Source organism: Hippocampus bargibanti, linkage group LG19 (genome assembly GCF_051943395.1).
Source record: "Hippocampus bargibanti isolate YZ-2025 linkage group LG19, ASM5194339v1, whole genome shotgun sequence".
NCBI lineage: Eukaryota > Metazoa > Chordata > Actinopteri > Syngnathiformes > Syngnathidae > Hippocampus > Hippocampus bargibanti.
This window is the reverse complement of record NC_142752.1, coordinates 9437021-9454534: the sequence shown is the minus strand read 5'-3', so window position 1 is coordinate 9454534 and position 17514 is coordinate 9437021. Positions and strand designations below refer to the sequence as shown.

Genomic DNA, 17514 nt, shown 5'->3' with positions numbered 1-17514 from the left:
CGAACAAGGCTAGTTAGAGGGGTGTCAAAAGTGTTTAGGCGTATGGTTGAAAAGTTGTCCCATTGAGGAAACCAAAGAAGCGTTTTTTTGCCCCAACCCTCAAATAATTCTGGGTTAAATTCCTAATTCTTTAATTCATTCACTGCCAGAGATGTGCAAAAATGTGTACACTGTAGTGCGAGGATTTTTGTCATTGTCCCTCGAATTCCAGGACTCATAGAATATTGAGTTTTAGGACTACATAAACATTCAATACAGCGTTAGAAACCTTAGACACTTTTCTGTCATCATAAAAAAAAGAGTTAATTATTAAATTATATGGGTCTGGAATAATATGAGCTTGAAATGAGGGCAGCTATCCAAAATACAATGCAATACATACATAATGCTTTATATAGCACTTTAACAATAGCTAAAGCTGGAACAAAGCATTAACATGGAAAAAGGGAAATACTGCCCCCCTATGGAAAGGAAATAACATTGCAAGAGGCCATGGCCAGCGCTTTATCAGCTCCCAAGCATAAAAAAAAAAAACGAACAAATTTGGGAATGGCATATATAAAGTCATATTTTCAATTCCCGTATAAATTCGTGAGTGCCAGTGACTACATTGACGTATTCAGAAAATAAATAATTAAAAAGCATTTAAGCATGCATTATCTAAAGTGATTCTGCGTTGCATTCCAACTTACTCTCACAAACATGTCGAGTGACAAAGGTTCCTGCCATCCAGGCTTGTTGATGGTAACCGGGGCAACAACGATCACAGCTCTCGCCGCACGTGTTGTGTTCACATTCGCAGCTGAACTTCTGCATGAAAAACAAATACAGTATATTAAGATATGCGTTGATCGAACGTCGAATGAAGTGTCCGTGAATTTCAAAGAAGCGCCTGGAATTGGGCAACATTTTTACAACCCCGCTTTGTTCAGCTAAAAGGTTGGTGCTGTTAAACAGTCTGTGGCTGGCTGGATGGATGCATGGCTTGAGGAACCCGCGATGTGAAGAAAGAGCATCAGCGCAGAGAGCCGAGGCATATGTGGAACTGTCGCAGCTTGGAATTGAAGCGGATTTACGTGGGGCAGGAGATGTGAGACAATATATTTTCGTCAATGGATGCTACAGCTTTGTTTGCTTGAAATATTTAGCTTGTAGCAAATGTGCACACTTCACCATGATGTCCTTGATCCACTGGTGAAAAGGACGCAATGATTCTCAGAATCAGAATCAGAAAACCTTTATTCGTCCCACAATGGGGAAATTTGCAGTCCGCGGCAGCAATTTGAAAGGGGATGGGGTGGGGGGGTGAAAGGATAGAAAACAAGATATTCTAAGCATAGCAAAATAAAAATGTCAACTGTATACTGTAAATGTGCAAACCCGTTTCATTAAAAAACTGTACATAGTGCAAGTATCAAGAAAGGCATATTGATATATGTAGCTGTATTGCATCAACCCATATTTACAAGTGTCAATTTTCTTTCTCTCCTCTTATCTCAAACTGCTTCATACGACAAAGTGTGCAAAAAGTGCTTAAGATTGAATGACTGTCTGTGTCTTTGTGTGTCATATTATTTGTTATTTAGTTTTTTTGTTGACTTCAAGATGGCACCGCCAGAGTGGCTGTCTTTCCAGCAGCTCTTGTATTTTGTTTTTCTACTTCTTCCTCCCCTCTTTCTGACATAACTTTTCTGCGGTGAACTGTAAATTTATTCTCTGCAAGACTAATAAAAGCTAATCCAATCCAATGTATAAAATGGCTCAGTATGTCAGACTATGATTCCTTCTATATCTGAAGGCCCAAATCAGCCAAATACTGTCAATGGAAGAGCCTTCAACAAATAACTTGCGCTTAGAGACCACTGCCCTCGTCTTGCTCCATATTTTTAAGCACAACTAAATCAATTGAATACACAATGTGTAATTTGATTGGGAAAATCTCAGCGCCAAGTATCTTTACCCAAAACTTAATCGTGAATGAAATGTGGCTCCATGCAGTTGACGACAGTCAATTGAATGTTTAGCTCGATGGCTGCGAAAGGTAATTAGCAGAATTTGTAAGTGGTGTATAAAATAATAATTTATCAATAAGGGAGCACAATCAAAAAAAGATCTTGTTTCTTTTTCTGCATTATCAGCTGGTAACAAATGGGTTCACAGCCACCTCCCTGAGAGGAAAGAAATCGGAACACAGTTGGAGTACAACACGCCAATGGAAGACATCTGCCAATTTGGAGGCCTAGTGATTCAATTCTGTAAATTGCTTGATGAGGAGAGCTTGCCAGATTGAATGGAATACAATTGCGTATCATGGGCCAAGTTTGGTTATTTTGGCATGACTCGAAAACACCCCTCAACTCCTTCCCCACCCACACAACGGCTTTTATCTGAGACAAAACGCTCCGGCGCTTGGCTTCGGGCGGCTCTTGTGCACGGCATGCATCCTAGCAGATGTTCTGTGGACAATCGGCAACAAAATAGGCTCACAGGTCTACATCGTATTTGCCCTCCTAACATCTGCTCGGGACTTAAATGTACTTCAAAAACGTCAGTTGAGCTATATTGACAGCATTCCATTGTCTTTTAAATCATATTTGGATGATGTTTTATTCTGTCTTTTTTTAGCCTTTAATTCGGCTTGGGACCACGTTTGGTATTCCAGATGAACCACATCATTCATCTGTTGCCAAAAAGAAAATAAATATGGGCCATCGATGGTGTATTGTTTTAGATAGCTGCGATTCCTGCAGAAGGCACGCGACCAAGTTCAAGTCAGATGATGGGATGATAAAACATAAAATATAGGCTATTAAAATATTATAACACTTCCTATAAGGATAATTAAATACAGCACTCACTATTTAAATATTCTACACTGTGTGTGTGTGATAGTTAAGGAAATTTATACAGTCCATTTTATGTATAAATTAATCATCACTAACAACGGGCCAACCCCATAATAATTTGAATACATGCACATATATATTTTTTTTCTCGTTAGCCTTGAGGGTATATAAATTTTCTCGAAAATGAGCTTGTGGTGGAAAAAAAAACTTGCAGTCCCTCAGCAGATAAATTCAATGACATCATTAGCTTGCGAGAGAGTCACACAATCGTCGCATCCAGAAGATGCTTGTTTCACCCCGAGGACCCGTGCAGTACGAGAAGGCGACAAAGGTGTGAGGGAAAATGTGCAAAAGATCAGGTGTCTGCTAACAAACGCGCGCCTCTTAGAACAGACGTGCCAGACAACACCTGTGTCCCCCGTAGGTAAAAGTTAGATATTAAGGTGGCACATAAAACATCTTAAAGCTCCAGGTGACTAGATATGTGTGTGTTTTTCCCCAAGTATGTAGTCTTGAAATGTGAAAGAGTTTTGTGGTTACCTTGGTGACACTGTTGAGTGGACAGGCCTTTGCGTGCCCGTAGCAGATGCACATGCCTCCAATTGAAATATCCTTAATGGAATAGTAGTACTGGGGAGAAACAGTAGGAGGGCATTCATGATTATGATGAACATTTGCTGACACAGTGAGGACATTCATACGGAAGAGGATTAGGGCCAAGAAAGAAAAATAAAACAAGGATGGCAAGATTCTCACTTTAATCTCAGAATTCTGACTTTATTCTCAGAATTCTGATTTTAAAGTCGAAAGTCAAAATTCTGATGTCACAAAGTCAGAATTCTCATTTTAAAGTCAGAATTCTCAGATTAAAGTCAGAATTCTCAGATTAAAGTGAGAATACTGAGATTAAAATCAGAATTCTGACTTTAATTCATGGATTAAAGTCAGAATTCTCACTTTAAAATCAGAATTGTGAGATTAAAGTCAGAATTTTGATTTAAAGTGAACATTCTCACTTTAATCTCAGAATTCTGACTTGATTCTTAGAATTCTCGCTTTTAAAGTCTGACTTTAATGTCAGATTTAAATCAGAATTCTGACTTTAATCTCAGAATTCTAATTTTAATCAGAATTATGCGATTAAAGTTAGAATTCTGTGATTAAAGTCAGAATTCTGACTTTAAAGTGAGTATTTTGTTTTTCTACTTCTTTGTTTCCTTTCCTCTTCCTTTCATAACATTGCTTTGTGGGTTCAAGTTTTGTAAAGTGTCCTTGAAAGTTTTGAAAGGCACTTAGAAATTAAATGTATTATCATCATTATTATTATAAATCTGAGATTAAAGTGAGAATTGTGAGATTAAAGTCAGAAGTCTGACTTAATTGTGATTTTAAAGTCAGAATTCTGACTTTGAAAGTAAAAATTCTACGATTAAAGTAAAAATTCTGAGAATAAAGTCAGAATTCTGACATTAACATGAGAATCTTCCCAACCCTATTTTGTTTTCTTCAGTGGCCCTAATCCTCTTTCGCAAGGATGTGTCCACATATTTAAGATAAAAAAAATAATAATGGTAAATAAGCTTCACCCGTCTCGTCACAATGGGATCGACATCTCGGGGGTCACGAAGTGTCAGCGTCATGAGGTCGGCGTTGAGCGTTCGGATCCTCTGAAACACCAGCCTGATGTAGCGGGCGGAGGTGAAGTTCAGCAGCATCGGGGATGGGTCATCTGCACTGGGACGTCCGTTGATTAAAGACGTGTGGATCTATATGAGAGAACAATGGATGAAGAGTGGCATGGAATGACCGAATGAAACAGAAGGCAAAAATATGGTGACGAAGAGTGGCAGAGGTGAGAGGATGTTTTTGGATAAAACTGCATTTTTTTTCATACAAGGGTCAGTAGAAACAAAGCATGTTATAGTTGAGTACTTTTGACCCTTGTTTGACTGCTAAGAATGTAAAAATATTAAAACACTGTCTTGTATTGTTCATATGGTGTCATCGAATCAATCCTGTGTTCTTCCATCATGGTTTGGTTCGGGGCCGCAACAAAATGGACAAAATCCAACTTCAACAGACAGTTAGGACGACGGAAAAAATAATTGGCACGGCCCAACCCACTCTCGAGGACTTGCACACTGCAAGAATCAAGACAAGAGTGCGAAAAAAACCTACTGGACCCTGCCCACCACATTTTCCAGTTACTCTTTTTTATGATGATACAAGTGCAGCATGTTCTACCGGAGAGAAATTCCTTGTGTATTCTATATACTAGGCCAATAAAGATGATTCTGATTCTGACTCTGATTAAAAGGATAAGATCAATATAAGCGAGCAGCCTGAGTGAAAGAGAGAACTTCTGTCAGCCGTCTCACAAATGTGGCCAAAAGCAATATTTGGCATCTGCCAAAAAGTCGTCAACTGTGCCAAGAGTGTGTATGTGTGTGTGTGTGTGTGTGTGTGTGTGTGTGTGTGTGTGTGTGTGTGTGTGTGTGTGTGTGTGTGTGTGTGTGTGTGGTGAGGATGAGAATACTGGATGGTTGCAAGCCGCACACTTGGAAGTAACGAAGGCGATGGGTGTGTAGGTGTGAATGTGTTATGAGTGACACGGCGAATGCGTTTGTTTGTGCGTGTATTTGTGTATATGTGTGTATATGTGTGTGTGTGTGCGAGAGACACATCGCCTCTGACTCATTATAGTTGCACCGCGATCAGACAGCTAGGGAACTGTCAACCACAAGCGCGTATGCACACACTCGGCACATTCAGACTCCTCTGTTACTTGCGGATCTTGACATCTCTTCGCTCACACCCCCTCTGGTGATCTCCCACAGGACACGCACACGCACATAAACATATACAGGACCAACACATTCAAGAAAGGAAAAAAAAGACAGACAAACATTCACACTCATGGAGGAAATATGCACATATTTCAAGACAGGCGACGACAATTAGAGGGCTATGTTGGAAATGTAAATATATCCCCTCGTGCATCCTGAAGCCTTCAGTTCATTAATGTCACTTAAGATTCCACGTTTAGCATCCATATGTAATTCTAGCAAGACAATCATAAACATTCAGGTTTTCATACAATTGCAGTCGATTGGTAACAGAACATACCACAAAAGTGCTCGCTCATTTTTACTTGTAAATCTGAAAAAAAAAGTTGTATTACCTCGCCATTCTCCAACGGATGGATCTTAGAGTAGAAAGACGTGCAGATAACTTCATCATCTTTGGTGTACGATGGAGGTCCCGTCCTTGGATTCATGTTGAATCTGGTCAGGCACTCCGTATCAGTGAGGGCGAAAAACTGCCACGGCTCATAGGTCTCGCCATCTATCGAACGCTCCAAAATCCAGTTACCTATTGAGAAGAAAGAGATATATTTTAGTGGAGGAAATACATCCGTAAAATGTGTCTGGCTGTTTCAATTCTAATAATGTAGTGGAACGCTTACCCGGGCGAGGTGAGTTGGCAGCCTTAATGATCACATAGGCTATCTGGAAAATCTGACCACATAAAGATGAAGAATAAGTGAAGCTGCTTTCAACAACATCTGGATGATTATGACTACGGGTTTATCTCAATTCAGAAAGTGTCGACAAGCCACACGACCAATCCATGGCATTTCGAGACTACAAAAACGCTTTCGGAGAAGAGGATATTAACTCATTTTCTGTCAGACGTGCATTAATGTGTCCACTCCAGTGCCAGAGTTTTTGTCATCGTCAATCAAATTGCACGAGCCACAGAATATTGAGTTTTAGGACTACATAAACATTCAATGCAGCGTAAGTAACCTGAGACGCTCTTCTTTAATCAGAAAAAAAACAAGTTAATTCCTAAATTATATAGGTCTGGAGTTGAATGAGCATGACATGAGGGTGGCAGTCCACAGTACAATACAATACATATATATTGGTTTATAGAGCGCTTTAACAACAGCTAAAGGTGGAAGACTGTGAACATGGAAAAAAGGGAAATGCTGCCTCTTGTGGAAAGGAAAAACATTGCCAGAGGTCTGACCAGCGCTTTATTGGCACTCCAGCAAGAAAACACAAAACTGAACAAATTAGGGAATGGTGTTCTATGTCATATTTTCAATTCCTGAATAAATTCGGGAATGGCAGTAAATGAGTTAATTTGCTGTATTTTCGGGTGTATGAGGCGCACCACCAATGAATTGTGTATTTTCAAACTTTTTCCATATATAAGGCGCACCTTTAATAAATGAAAAACGTTTTCCAAACCTATTATATAAATATATAGTTATGTTTTGCAAATACGTATAAGGCACACCCCATTATGAGGCGCCACAGTAGTGGCTATGGTTACAGGGGGAAATCGGTAGATGACAGGAGTTTTGAGACCTGTTGTGGCTCAATGACTTCACATATCAGATGCACCTGCGTATAAGGTGCATGGTCATCTTTTGAAGAAAATCATGGCTTTTGGGTGCGATTTATACACCGGAAAATCCGGTATTAAAAGAGGATCAGACCGGACTTGGGGAAAAGGAGTCACACTTCCCAAAAGGTAACTGAAATGAGTTTCCTGTGAAAGAACTCGAGGCTTGACCCTGTATCAGGTCACACATGTTGAAAGCCAAAGAGAACAGAAAATTGCCTGATCGCCAAACGGTGACCAGGGACCTAAAAATGTTCTATTGGATGGATAGCAAAAAGAAGGCATAGATAGTCTATCTTGTATGTTTTCCCAGAGTGCAGAGAACCGCAAAGAAAGACTGGGATTTGTTGAATTTTCATAACATTTAGATGCATCAGTGAAGTGGGTGGTAGGATGCAAGCATTAAAAACAGGAGAGAAGCGGACAGGTGCATATACCACAAGACAGGGCCTAAAAATTTACAGTCACTGGAAATGTGTGAACATCTCACTGGACTAATAAAATGGTTTTTGGCCCCCCTTCTTCATTGTGTGACACATCCAATGTTTGTACTTGCCAAACTTGTCTGTAAGAAAGTAGCAGATATTCACCACGGATTTGCTGTTTATGTACATTTGGAATGCTGCAGTACAACACAGCAAAAATATATATTAAACTAGGACTTCCTGCATTAAAAATAAATAAATACAAAACGGAAACTGTTTTTTACGTCTGCTTTAATAATGAAGAGCCTACCGAAGGGCAAGACAAAGAGAGATCGATGCCCCGGGATAAAACACATTACAAAAGGGAAATGTTCCGTGACCATATGCGGTTGTGTGCGCGTGCATACATTTTAAGTCATATTTTTAAAAAAAAATGTGTGTGGGGCAATGAGCTTGGTCAATATTTCTAGCCTTAAAGGACAACCGACGTCACTTTTTTGTTTCCTAACTGACATCAGAAAAACGTTTTATAGCATCTAAAATACCCAAAACATGCAGTATGATATTTTTTATTCAAATGCAAAACACCAATAAAAATGACTTAAAGTGTCCAAAATCCGCAAAAAATTGAGCTGCGAATTGGGCATTTTCAGAAAGTCCCGCCCCCCGTTAGTGATGTCACGCCAAGACGTCTTGCATTGCTGGAGAATCAAAACAATGGCTTCAGATTCGGAGAATATGCTTTCTTGTTACACATCCAGTCATGAATATGATTCAAATAGTTCTGAAGAGGAAAGAATACATGTTTGCAATCGATTAAAGAATTTATTGTGTGCCATTTTGAGGCAACATTGGGGGGGAAATGTCTCACTCAAAAAGAGGCAGAAAATGGCCACCGAGCTCCTGTAAGGAATGAATCAGCCCATTTCCACAGGCTGATAAATGCCTGGAGCTTGGACGACCTCTTCTGGCTCTTTCTGGTGCAATACGAGGTTTTCAGACCAAAGCATTGACGTGATGGAAGGACTGCTACAATGTGTCCTTTTTTTCGGTCAGGGGCGTTCCTTCAGTGACGTCACGTACAGACTCGTGACCAACTCAAAAACAAGATTTCCGGAATATTCAGCACAAGTCTTAAAACGTAAAATATAGCTATATGCGGTGGAATATTTGTAAAATACGGTCAGTAGAAGTCATTTGAAGCCACTTTACAAATTATGGACACAACTTGTCCGAAGACGTCGGTTGTCCTTTATGCGTTAAAATAGTTTTGCGCAGGACAACACAAAATATGTCATGATCTGGTTGGCGACCAACCGGGGACGCTGTCGGCCCCGCCTGCACCTGCACAGGTGCTGGTCGTCCCGATCAGATTGGCGACCAACGGGTAGCGACGTCAGCCCTGCCGCCAGCCTCGCAGGTGCTGGTCGTTATAATCACTGTCACTTAAAAGGACACCCGGCACGACCATCCGGTGTCGGTTCATTGTTTGCTGCATGCATTGTGTACGTGTTTGTTTAACCTTGGCGGACTTATACTTTTGGTCTTCTTTTGCTACTTTGTATTTTTTCCGTTCAGATCATTTTGATGTTTTACATTTTGTTCCTGCTGACCTTTATTTCAATACAATTTGTCAAACAACCTCCTGCTCCCTCCTGCCTGCTTTTTGGGATCCGCACCCGCCATCACCACCTTGCAAACCGTGACAAAATCGTTCACACTTTTTTTTTTAATTTGCATTGGCAAAATGCTCCCATAAATTGTACTCAAAGTCCTGGTGTAGCAACAACTACTGTTATTATGTTTTATACATTGAAATATATAATTTTGTGCACAAGGGTATGCGTTTATGATATTCAGGAAATGTCGATATTAAAAGTGCTTTGACAGACAGCTGCTGTCATATTCCCAATTGCTCTGAAAGCTTCTGCACCCGCCTTCCCCTAATCAGTGTGGCCCGTGTATCGCTAGACCACATTCATCAAACTGTCCATGTATAATTTTTATAATAACGGCAATTTACCTGAATTGTGAAATGGCCTGCATATATTAAATATACATATGTGAATAGCACACCGTCAAAGAAAGACTTGTGCCTTGCTGCACCACGCTTGTCAGCGAATTTGTTTTCACTGTGCTCCATCTCCGTCCGAGTGGGTGTAATATTTCTTTTACAAATAATTGACCGGTCTTGTGTGTTGATACATGGCTTGCTCTCTTTGATGACAGAGTTTTGTGAAAACTGAGGTTTATGGTGATTTTATTCTTGTTTTTCTTTTTGTTTCTTTGTTTGATTTTTTTTTGAATCTGGATTTGACCAATAACAGGAAACTAATTTAAATTGGAGCAGATTCAGCACCTTTGATCAAAAAGACAAGTGTCTTATTGGCACTGCCTTTCCCACTCTCTGAGACTTGCACACTGCAGAAACCAAGACAAGGGCACGGAAAATCCTACTGGACCCTTTGCACCCTGCTCACAACCTTTTCCAGCTAATTCCTTCAGGCGCTACCGATCCAGGTGCACCAAATCCAGCAGACATTTAACAAGCTTCTTCCACCTAGTTATTAACTCTTTAAACAGTAACCCACATCTAACTGTGTCGTGCCTCTTTGCAATTTTGCACAAACCTGAGGAACAGCACCCTTTGTAATCATTGTAGTTCCAGATCTGGACTCACTTGAACCATTGCCTGCTTGATACTTTGCACATTGTCTCGCAGTTGTTCCTGAGAGGTATCACTTACGTCAAGGAATTGGATTAGATTACCGGTAGATTAGATTAGATTAGCCTTTATTCTTGTCTTTTTTTTCTTCTATTCTTGTCCATTCTGTGTTCTTCCATCACCGTTTGGTTCGGGGCCGCCACAAAAATGGACAAAATCCAACTTCAACGGACAGTTAGGACGGCGGAAAAAATCATTGGCACCGCCCTACCCACTCTCGAGGACTTGCACACTGCAAGAATCCAAACAAGGGCGCGGAAAATCCTACCCACCACCTTTTCCAGCTACTCCCCTCAGGCAGGCGCTACCGATCCATGCGCACCAAATCCAGCAGACATTTAAACAGCTTCTTCCCCCAAGCCATTAACTCTTTGAACTCTTCAACAGTAGCCAAAATGGAACTGTATAGTGCCACTTAGCAGTTTTTTTGACGACGACGATACTAGTGCAGCGTGTTCTACCGGAAACAAATTCCTTGTGTGTTCTACATACTTGGCAATAAAGATGATTCTGATTCTGATTTATAATGATATTAGCTATACCAAAGACAAATTCCTTGTGTGTTCGACACACTTGGCCAATAAATCTGATTCTGATTTTGATTCTGATTATTCTACTGCAAGAATGTGACTACCCCAAAGGTTAATATATCAGGCATCGCTTGTTAATTGGGAAAATATGTAATTAAAAAATAAATAAGAGTGTAGGACCTGCAGGAGGCAGTCGCCAAAAAAAATGTATGTCACATTAAAAAGCGTTTAAATAATCTGTGCACAGCAAATTGAGCAAGATGATGATTGTCGTCAACTGCCAAGCTCGCAGTCAACTGTTATAATCAATCTTCAATCAGTTTTCTGTGGAGCTCAATGGAAGCTTTGACTGGGACAAAGGAGGAGACAAAGGGTCACTGCACAGGACAGATCGTCTCCCCTGACCCGATTTTAGAACCCGTGTCAGTTTATTTTTTAAGATAAACCCAACGGGATCTATCTCAATGTATCAAAGCTACGTGAGCAGTTCCCATGTATATGTATAAAAGCCGTATTGTGAAAACATGCTGTTGTTTGCTACCTGTTTCAAGTCGAGCGTAATCGTCACATAGTGGTATTCCATTCCATTCTTGATAGAGGGACTTTGCCACCAACGGTTCGTCCCGTCGATCGCATATTCGATGGGGTGACGCTCTGGAGACAATTCAAGTCACATGCACAATGATGAATTTGTGACCAATTTATCGTCCGATTTTGTGAATGCTTTGTAAGTGCGTGTTTGAGGGAGTCTCTTTCTTACCAAATGGTTTCGCACTGTTCTGATTGCATATTCGACATTGTGCATTTGTTACAGGTTGACCTGGTACATGTTCTACTAGTTTACAGAACATCTCTGGACCAGATAAACCACATGTCGCGTTGGCTGTAATATCCGCCATGGAAGCCAAGTTCAAAACAGCCGGGAATAAACCTAGGGTGGTAGAAAAAATGAAATGAGGAGAAATTTATCAGAATTGAGCTTATTCCTAAACATCACAGTCAGGCAAACATGTACGTTACATGACAAACGTGAAAGAGCAACTATCCGAGTCTGGCGGACACAGATATGAAGTCCAGTCATAAACCGGCGGGGAATGTGTGAATCGTGGAGGAAAGGGGTGCGAGTGGACGTGTGTATCCAGATGGGCACAGCTGTTGGAGCAGATGTCAACACCGTCGAGCTGTGAAGAACATCCGAGACATTGCATAATAGAATTTGTACACTAAGGATGGAGACGATGGAAGCTGCAGAGAGAAGCTTTAGAAGGGGATGATGCCACTGGGACACAAACTGGGGTCATATCAACCGAGGCCGGGTCATATGAGGGAAGTGGGTATGATGTTGGAATGCAAAGAAAGTCCCAAAATCATTGATGCTGTGCCCCAGTGCATCGTGCAGTGGTGGACCTTCAAGGCCTGCAAAGCCTTCTCTGCTGGCCGAAAAATATCTGAATCACGGAGTGATGTTAATTATATTTTGTCCATGAAATCTTATCAAATAATGTCAAAATGTCTTTCAGCTTCCTTTCATTACATTTCCCCTGTTCTGCTCCTTCCAGATGTGTATTTTCGTATTTAAGCATTTAACCAATCATATTTCAGCCATCATTTGTTACCAGGGTCAGAAATCTACCTGGACTCCTTCACAATCAGTTCTGCGCGCTCTGTCACATCAAACGTGTCGATCAAACTGTTGCTCTAACCAATCAGATTTCGAGTTGGCAAGCCAACAGTGGTACCAACGCCTTCTTGAAGGCACTGGTCAATGTCAAACTATGATTGGCTTGTCACGAGCCAATCATAGTTTCCGAAAACTGCTCTAATTACAAGCCGCTAGTGGCAAGAGCATACTGGCTAGAGCTTGCACTCTGTATTGGGAGCGAGCTACATCAGCAAATATATGCATGTTGATTTAATAGCGGTTTTGTCAACCCACAATGGCTGAAGAAGAAATTGATTTGGTCGGAGATTTACTGTTTAAGCGATTTTCAAAACGGACTTTACAAGAAAAGTTGGACATCATTAAGAAAGGTCGGTCAGTAATTTCCAGGCTAATGGTACCCTCTAGTGGACTTGACGTAAATCACACCACACTTTATAAAATCTGGATTGATTTAGAGATAGCACTACTGAAGGCCTAGCAATGAAATCCACGGCCCGCCACGGGCATCTTGCGATGCATCTTACAATTGCTGTGGAATGGGGTCAAGGAGGAACGCAAAGTAAAATTTGATCTTTACCACCAACTTATCTGAAAGATACTTCTGGTTTTCCATTCGCAAAGGCTGCCATAGCAACCTGCTGTGAATGTTCCATTTTGCTATCACGGTTAAAAATTGCCTCGGCTCCCTTTTCATGTGAAACAAAAAAGATGGCAAAACATTGGAGACGGTGATCGAATTTCAAACCCAGTGAATGTCAGGCACATACAATGACATTTTGCCTTCAGGTTCTTCATAAAATCATTCTTGTCGGCCTGCCCTAAAAAATATCAAAGAACTCCGGTGTCATTTTATTACTTGTTCGAGTTGGGGATTCCTACCAGGTAGGTTTTTGTCTGTTGAGCTTATTGCCAAGAAATAACTAAAAGCTTCTGATGTTCTCACTCAAATACAATATCAAAATATGTTTTTTGTGGGTGCAAAATATGTGTCCTTGGCTCAAAAAAAGTTAGTGAAAAGGAGACGAGAGATTCGTGACTCACGGCACTTGATCAATACAGTCACCAAAAAAAAAAGACATTGGTCACGGAGATCACTCTACATTGAAGCAGAAAATATCCCCATGGGTTCTTTATGACACCACGCAAGGAAAAAACGTTTGCTTTTGCTGTCAGGCTAGGAAATGAGTCTTCATATCGTGCGTGCGCTGCCTGCGTGCGTATGCGTGATGGATGTGTTATTGTTGAGTTTTGGGGCTAAGATGTAAGCGTGATGGAATCAAAAGGAGGTTAGAAAGGACGTGATCATCTCTCCCCGCACCTCCCCTCGCCGTCTGCCCCGCCGCCTTGCGTACTTCAGTGTCGCAGGCCCGGGGAAAACACCGAGAGATTGATGAACATGCCGGGATGGATGGAAGTATTCTCAGAGAACGATCACGTTGTTCAAAAGGGTCAAGGCTGGGAGAGGAGTGAGGGATGAAACCACTATCAGCCTCGATACTCACACTATGTGGAAAATGTGAATTCATCTGCATGTAAAGTTGTGTGAAGCCGACGATGGAAAATGGCGAGGAGCAATTCAGAGATCACTCCAAGTAAATTCACTTGATAGACAAAGTGAAACTCTCGCAGTGGGGGAGAAAGTCAAAAGCAAAGAAGTCCAAGATGGTGCCTGCTTAGGCAGTCGTCACCAAGTGTTCTCACAAGCCTTGCTTTTTTGTTGTTTTTGTGTTTTCTTTTGTCACTGTACAATGAGAAGAAAGGAGCGTCAATGCAGAGCGACGATGCGTATGTGGAACTGAAGCTGATTTACGTGGGACAATCTCTTTTCGTCAATGGATGCTACAGCTTTGTGTTTGCTTTTAACATTAATTTGTAGCAGACATCCATATTTCAACATGATGTCCCTGATCCACTGGTGAAAAGGATGCTTTGATCTTCACTTCTTTAATTTAGAACTGTATTATACAACAAAAAGGGTGCAGAAAGTGCGTCAGATTGAACTACTGTCTGTGTCTTTCTGATGTCATATTATTTGTTATTTATTTTTTGTTGTTGTTTTGACTTCAACATGGCGCTACAAAAGTGGCTGCCTTTACAGCAGCTCCTGTATTTTGTTTTCCTACTTCTTTCTTTCCTTTCCTCTTCCTTTCATCACGTTGCTGCTGTGAAATTTGCTGTGTATTTCTCCACTGCAAGACTAATCAAGGCCAACATGTAATTAATCTCCAATTTCCATGCACTGTATTTCAAAATATAACATAAATACATTTACTGTACTCAAATTCAGTTTTTGAGACACTTGTATTTACCGTTGTGGCAATATGAGGCCACATTTAAATACTATATACTATAAACAAGTTCTAAAGCGCTAAATTCAATTATTGACCAGTTTGATGAAGTGAGCATAAGAATTGAAATTAAAATAACACCCCAAAGGGAGATGGCCGCAATTAAAAATGCAATTAAAAAGAACTCGTTCATGTTTTGTTTTTTTTTCTTCGAGACTTCTGGAGACTGAGACTCCAAAGCACTCTAGATATCTACCCTCCTGCATAAACAGGCCGGGATAAATGTTCAGACAGGACACAAATAGGAGGCGAAATCCAAGATGAATGGATAAACAGTACGCATAAAGCTCCATACCCGAAGACGGATTTTTCTGTTTTCAATGTTCAGTGAGGTGGAGGAATAATCATTTGCCATTGGCAAAATATTCGACTCTGCTCTGGGCAAACAACAAACGGCTTTGGTAACTTGGTGGCAACTCATTTCCTGTTCTGAAAGGACATTGCAAATCACCTCAAGATACTCGGACAGATAACCGAGAGTTTGACGAGCTCAACTGATGTGGAGAGGTTGTTAACCAACGTGAACGTCAAGGATTTTAGGAACAAAAGAAATTTAGTAGTGTCAAATGTTCCCTTTTTGTCACATCCAGAAAATTAAACGGAACAAATGAGAACCAAGACATGGTTCAGAGTGCGCAAAGCAAACAACCCACGCGAAGATCTGCACAAACATGCACCCTGACCTCTTTGATCCCGCGTATCTTAAGATCATTTTCACACATTGCACTTCAAACCTGGACATTACTCGGAGGAGCCGTGCTGGAATGCAAATGTCCAAATCATTCGGGTGGTATCTAAACCAGACTGGAGAGCATTTAGATGAATGAAAACATCCCAAGGTTGAGGAGGAGAAGCTGGAGGGGCATTGACAGGAGCTCCAAGAGATTCTGTCCATTGGTGCAAAAATGGAGATAATTTGAAAACCGTACATACATTGCAAAAATAAAAAATCATTTTATAAGTAAAATATATTATTATTGTTTCTGTGTTTATTTTATTGTTATTATTATATGTTATTATTATAAAATTATTATTGTATTTTTTATTATTGTTGATAACAATAATACCAATAATAAAAGTGGTATTATTATTATTGTATTATTTTATTATTGCTGGTAATAATAATAATAATATAATAATAATAATAATTTTTATTATTACTAATTACTATTATTACGATTACTTTATATCTTTATTATTAATTTACTTATTGATAATTATAATAATCAATAATGTATATAAATATAAATAATAATGTATATTAATAATAATAATATTAAGAACAATAATAATAGAATAATAAGAAGAAAGAAGATATATAAATAATGTAAATTATTAATAATAATAACTATTATTATTATTAAGAATAATAATAACTGTTATTAGATTATTATTATAATAATAATATTATTATTATTATTATTATTATTATTATTATTATTATTATTATTATCTATCATTAACATTAATATGTGTGACAGGAATTTCTCCAATGTGAGGCAAATAAAGGTTATCTCATCTCATCTCATCTCATTATTATCCTTCACTGTCTCTTGTTGTACATCTGGTGGTCACTGTCCTCCCCCCTCCCAACCCCTGAGGTTGGAGGCGAAATGAAAACTAAGTCAACATCCTCCTCTCACTCGGACTTCCTGCCTTGGCATCTCATCCAAGTTTGGAATGAAGCCCCAAAATGAAAACCTTGAGCAAATAGCCGCCCTTTGTTGAAATACTGTCGTGAATCATTTATTCAACAAACAAAATAAAAGGCAGAGAGCGCATGACTGACAGAAGGAACGACCGAGGGCGGATCAGAAAAGGTCAGGCTATTTCCTCAACCCGCTCCCCTCCATTTTTTCCAATTAGACTTCATTCCACAATGGCACTACAACATCTTACCCTCTTCCTCTCCCAATACCCCCCCTACCCAGTGACTATTTTATATCTGACTGCCGCAGTTGTAACATCATATAAATTCAAGGATGTTTTTAAAGATGATACTTGGCATCTGATGTGCACCGACAAAGTTAAATGCATCGGTGGATTTACAAATGTTTAAAAGATGGCGTACAGGTGACGTGCACGTTTGTGTGTGTGTGTGTGTGTGTGTGTGTGTGTGTGTGTGTGTGTGTGTGTGTCTTCCACACATGATCTCTCATTTTGTATGTTTGTGGTGGGTATGATCTTTGCCATTGATGTCCTCTTCCAGACGGTCATAAATTCAGACTAAACAGGAAAACCACTGAGTTATACACAGTTAATCCACCCCCCAAACCCACCACGGCCCCCCACTTTCGCAAAAAGACACGCACAAGGGGGGATTTTGATGCCCTGCGGTTCTCCCGGCAATTAAATTCATGTTGCAGACAAAAAAAACACCACTGTCAGGCACAGGCATCAAAATTGGAAAGTTACAAATTGGACAGCCAAGTCAATCAAACACCTACATTCTTTTATCATAGAAAAATATACCGTGTGAACTCTTACTCAGAAAAAAAATCTGCTTACATCTTTAAAAATAAATAAAAGGAAGTGGAGCAAGAATCTTTACGTGCAATTAC

General features: G+C 40.0%; 1 protein-coding gene across 1 annotated transcript in view; it reads right to left on the bottom strand.

Annotated features, from left to right (window-relative positions):
- Positions 1–17514, bottom strand: part of lama2 (laminin, alpha 2) — a 111931-nt gene that overhangs the window by 81476 nt on the left and 12941 nt on the right. Inside the window, exons 2-8 of the mRNA XM_089021559.1 lie at positions 11703–11873; positions 11484–11596; positions 6313–6364; positions 6028–6218; positions 4433–4612; positions 3387–3476; positions 693–810 (exon numbers count right to left, since the gene is read on the bottom strand). Coding sequence (XP_088877685.1) covers positions 693–810; positions 3387–3476; positions 4433–4612; positions 6028–6218; positions 6313–6364; positions 11484–11596; positions 11703–11873 — 915 coding nt within the window. The remainder of the gene's footprint in view (positions 1–692; positions 811–3386; positions 3477–4432; positions 4613–6027; positions 6219–6312; positions 6365–11483; positions 11597–11702; positions 11874–17514) is intronic.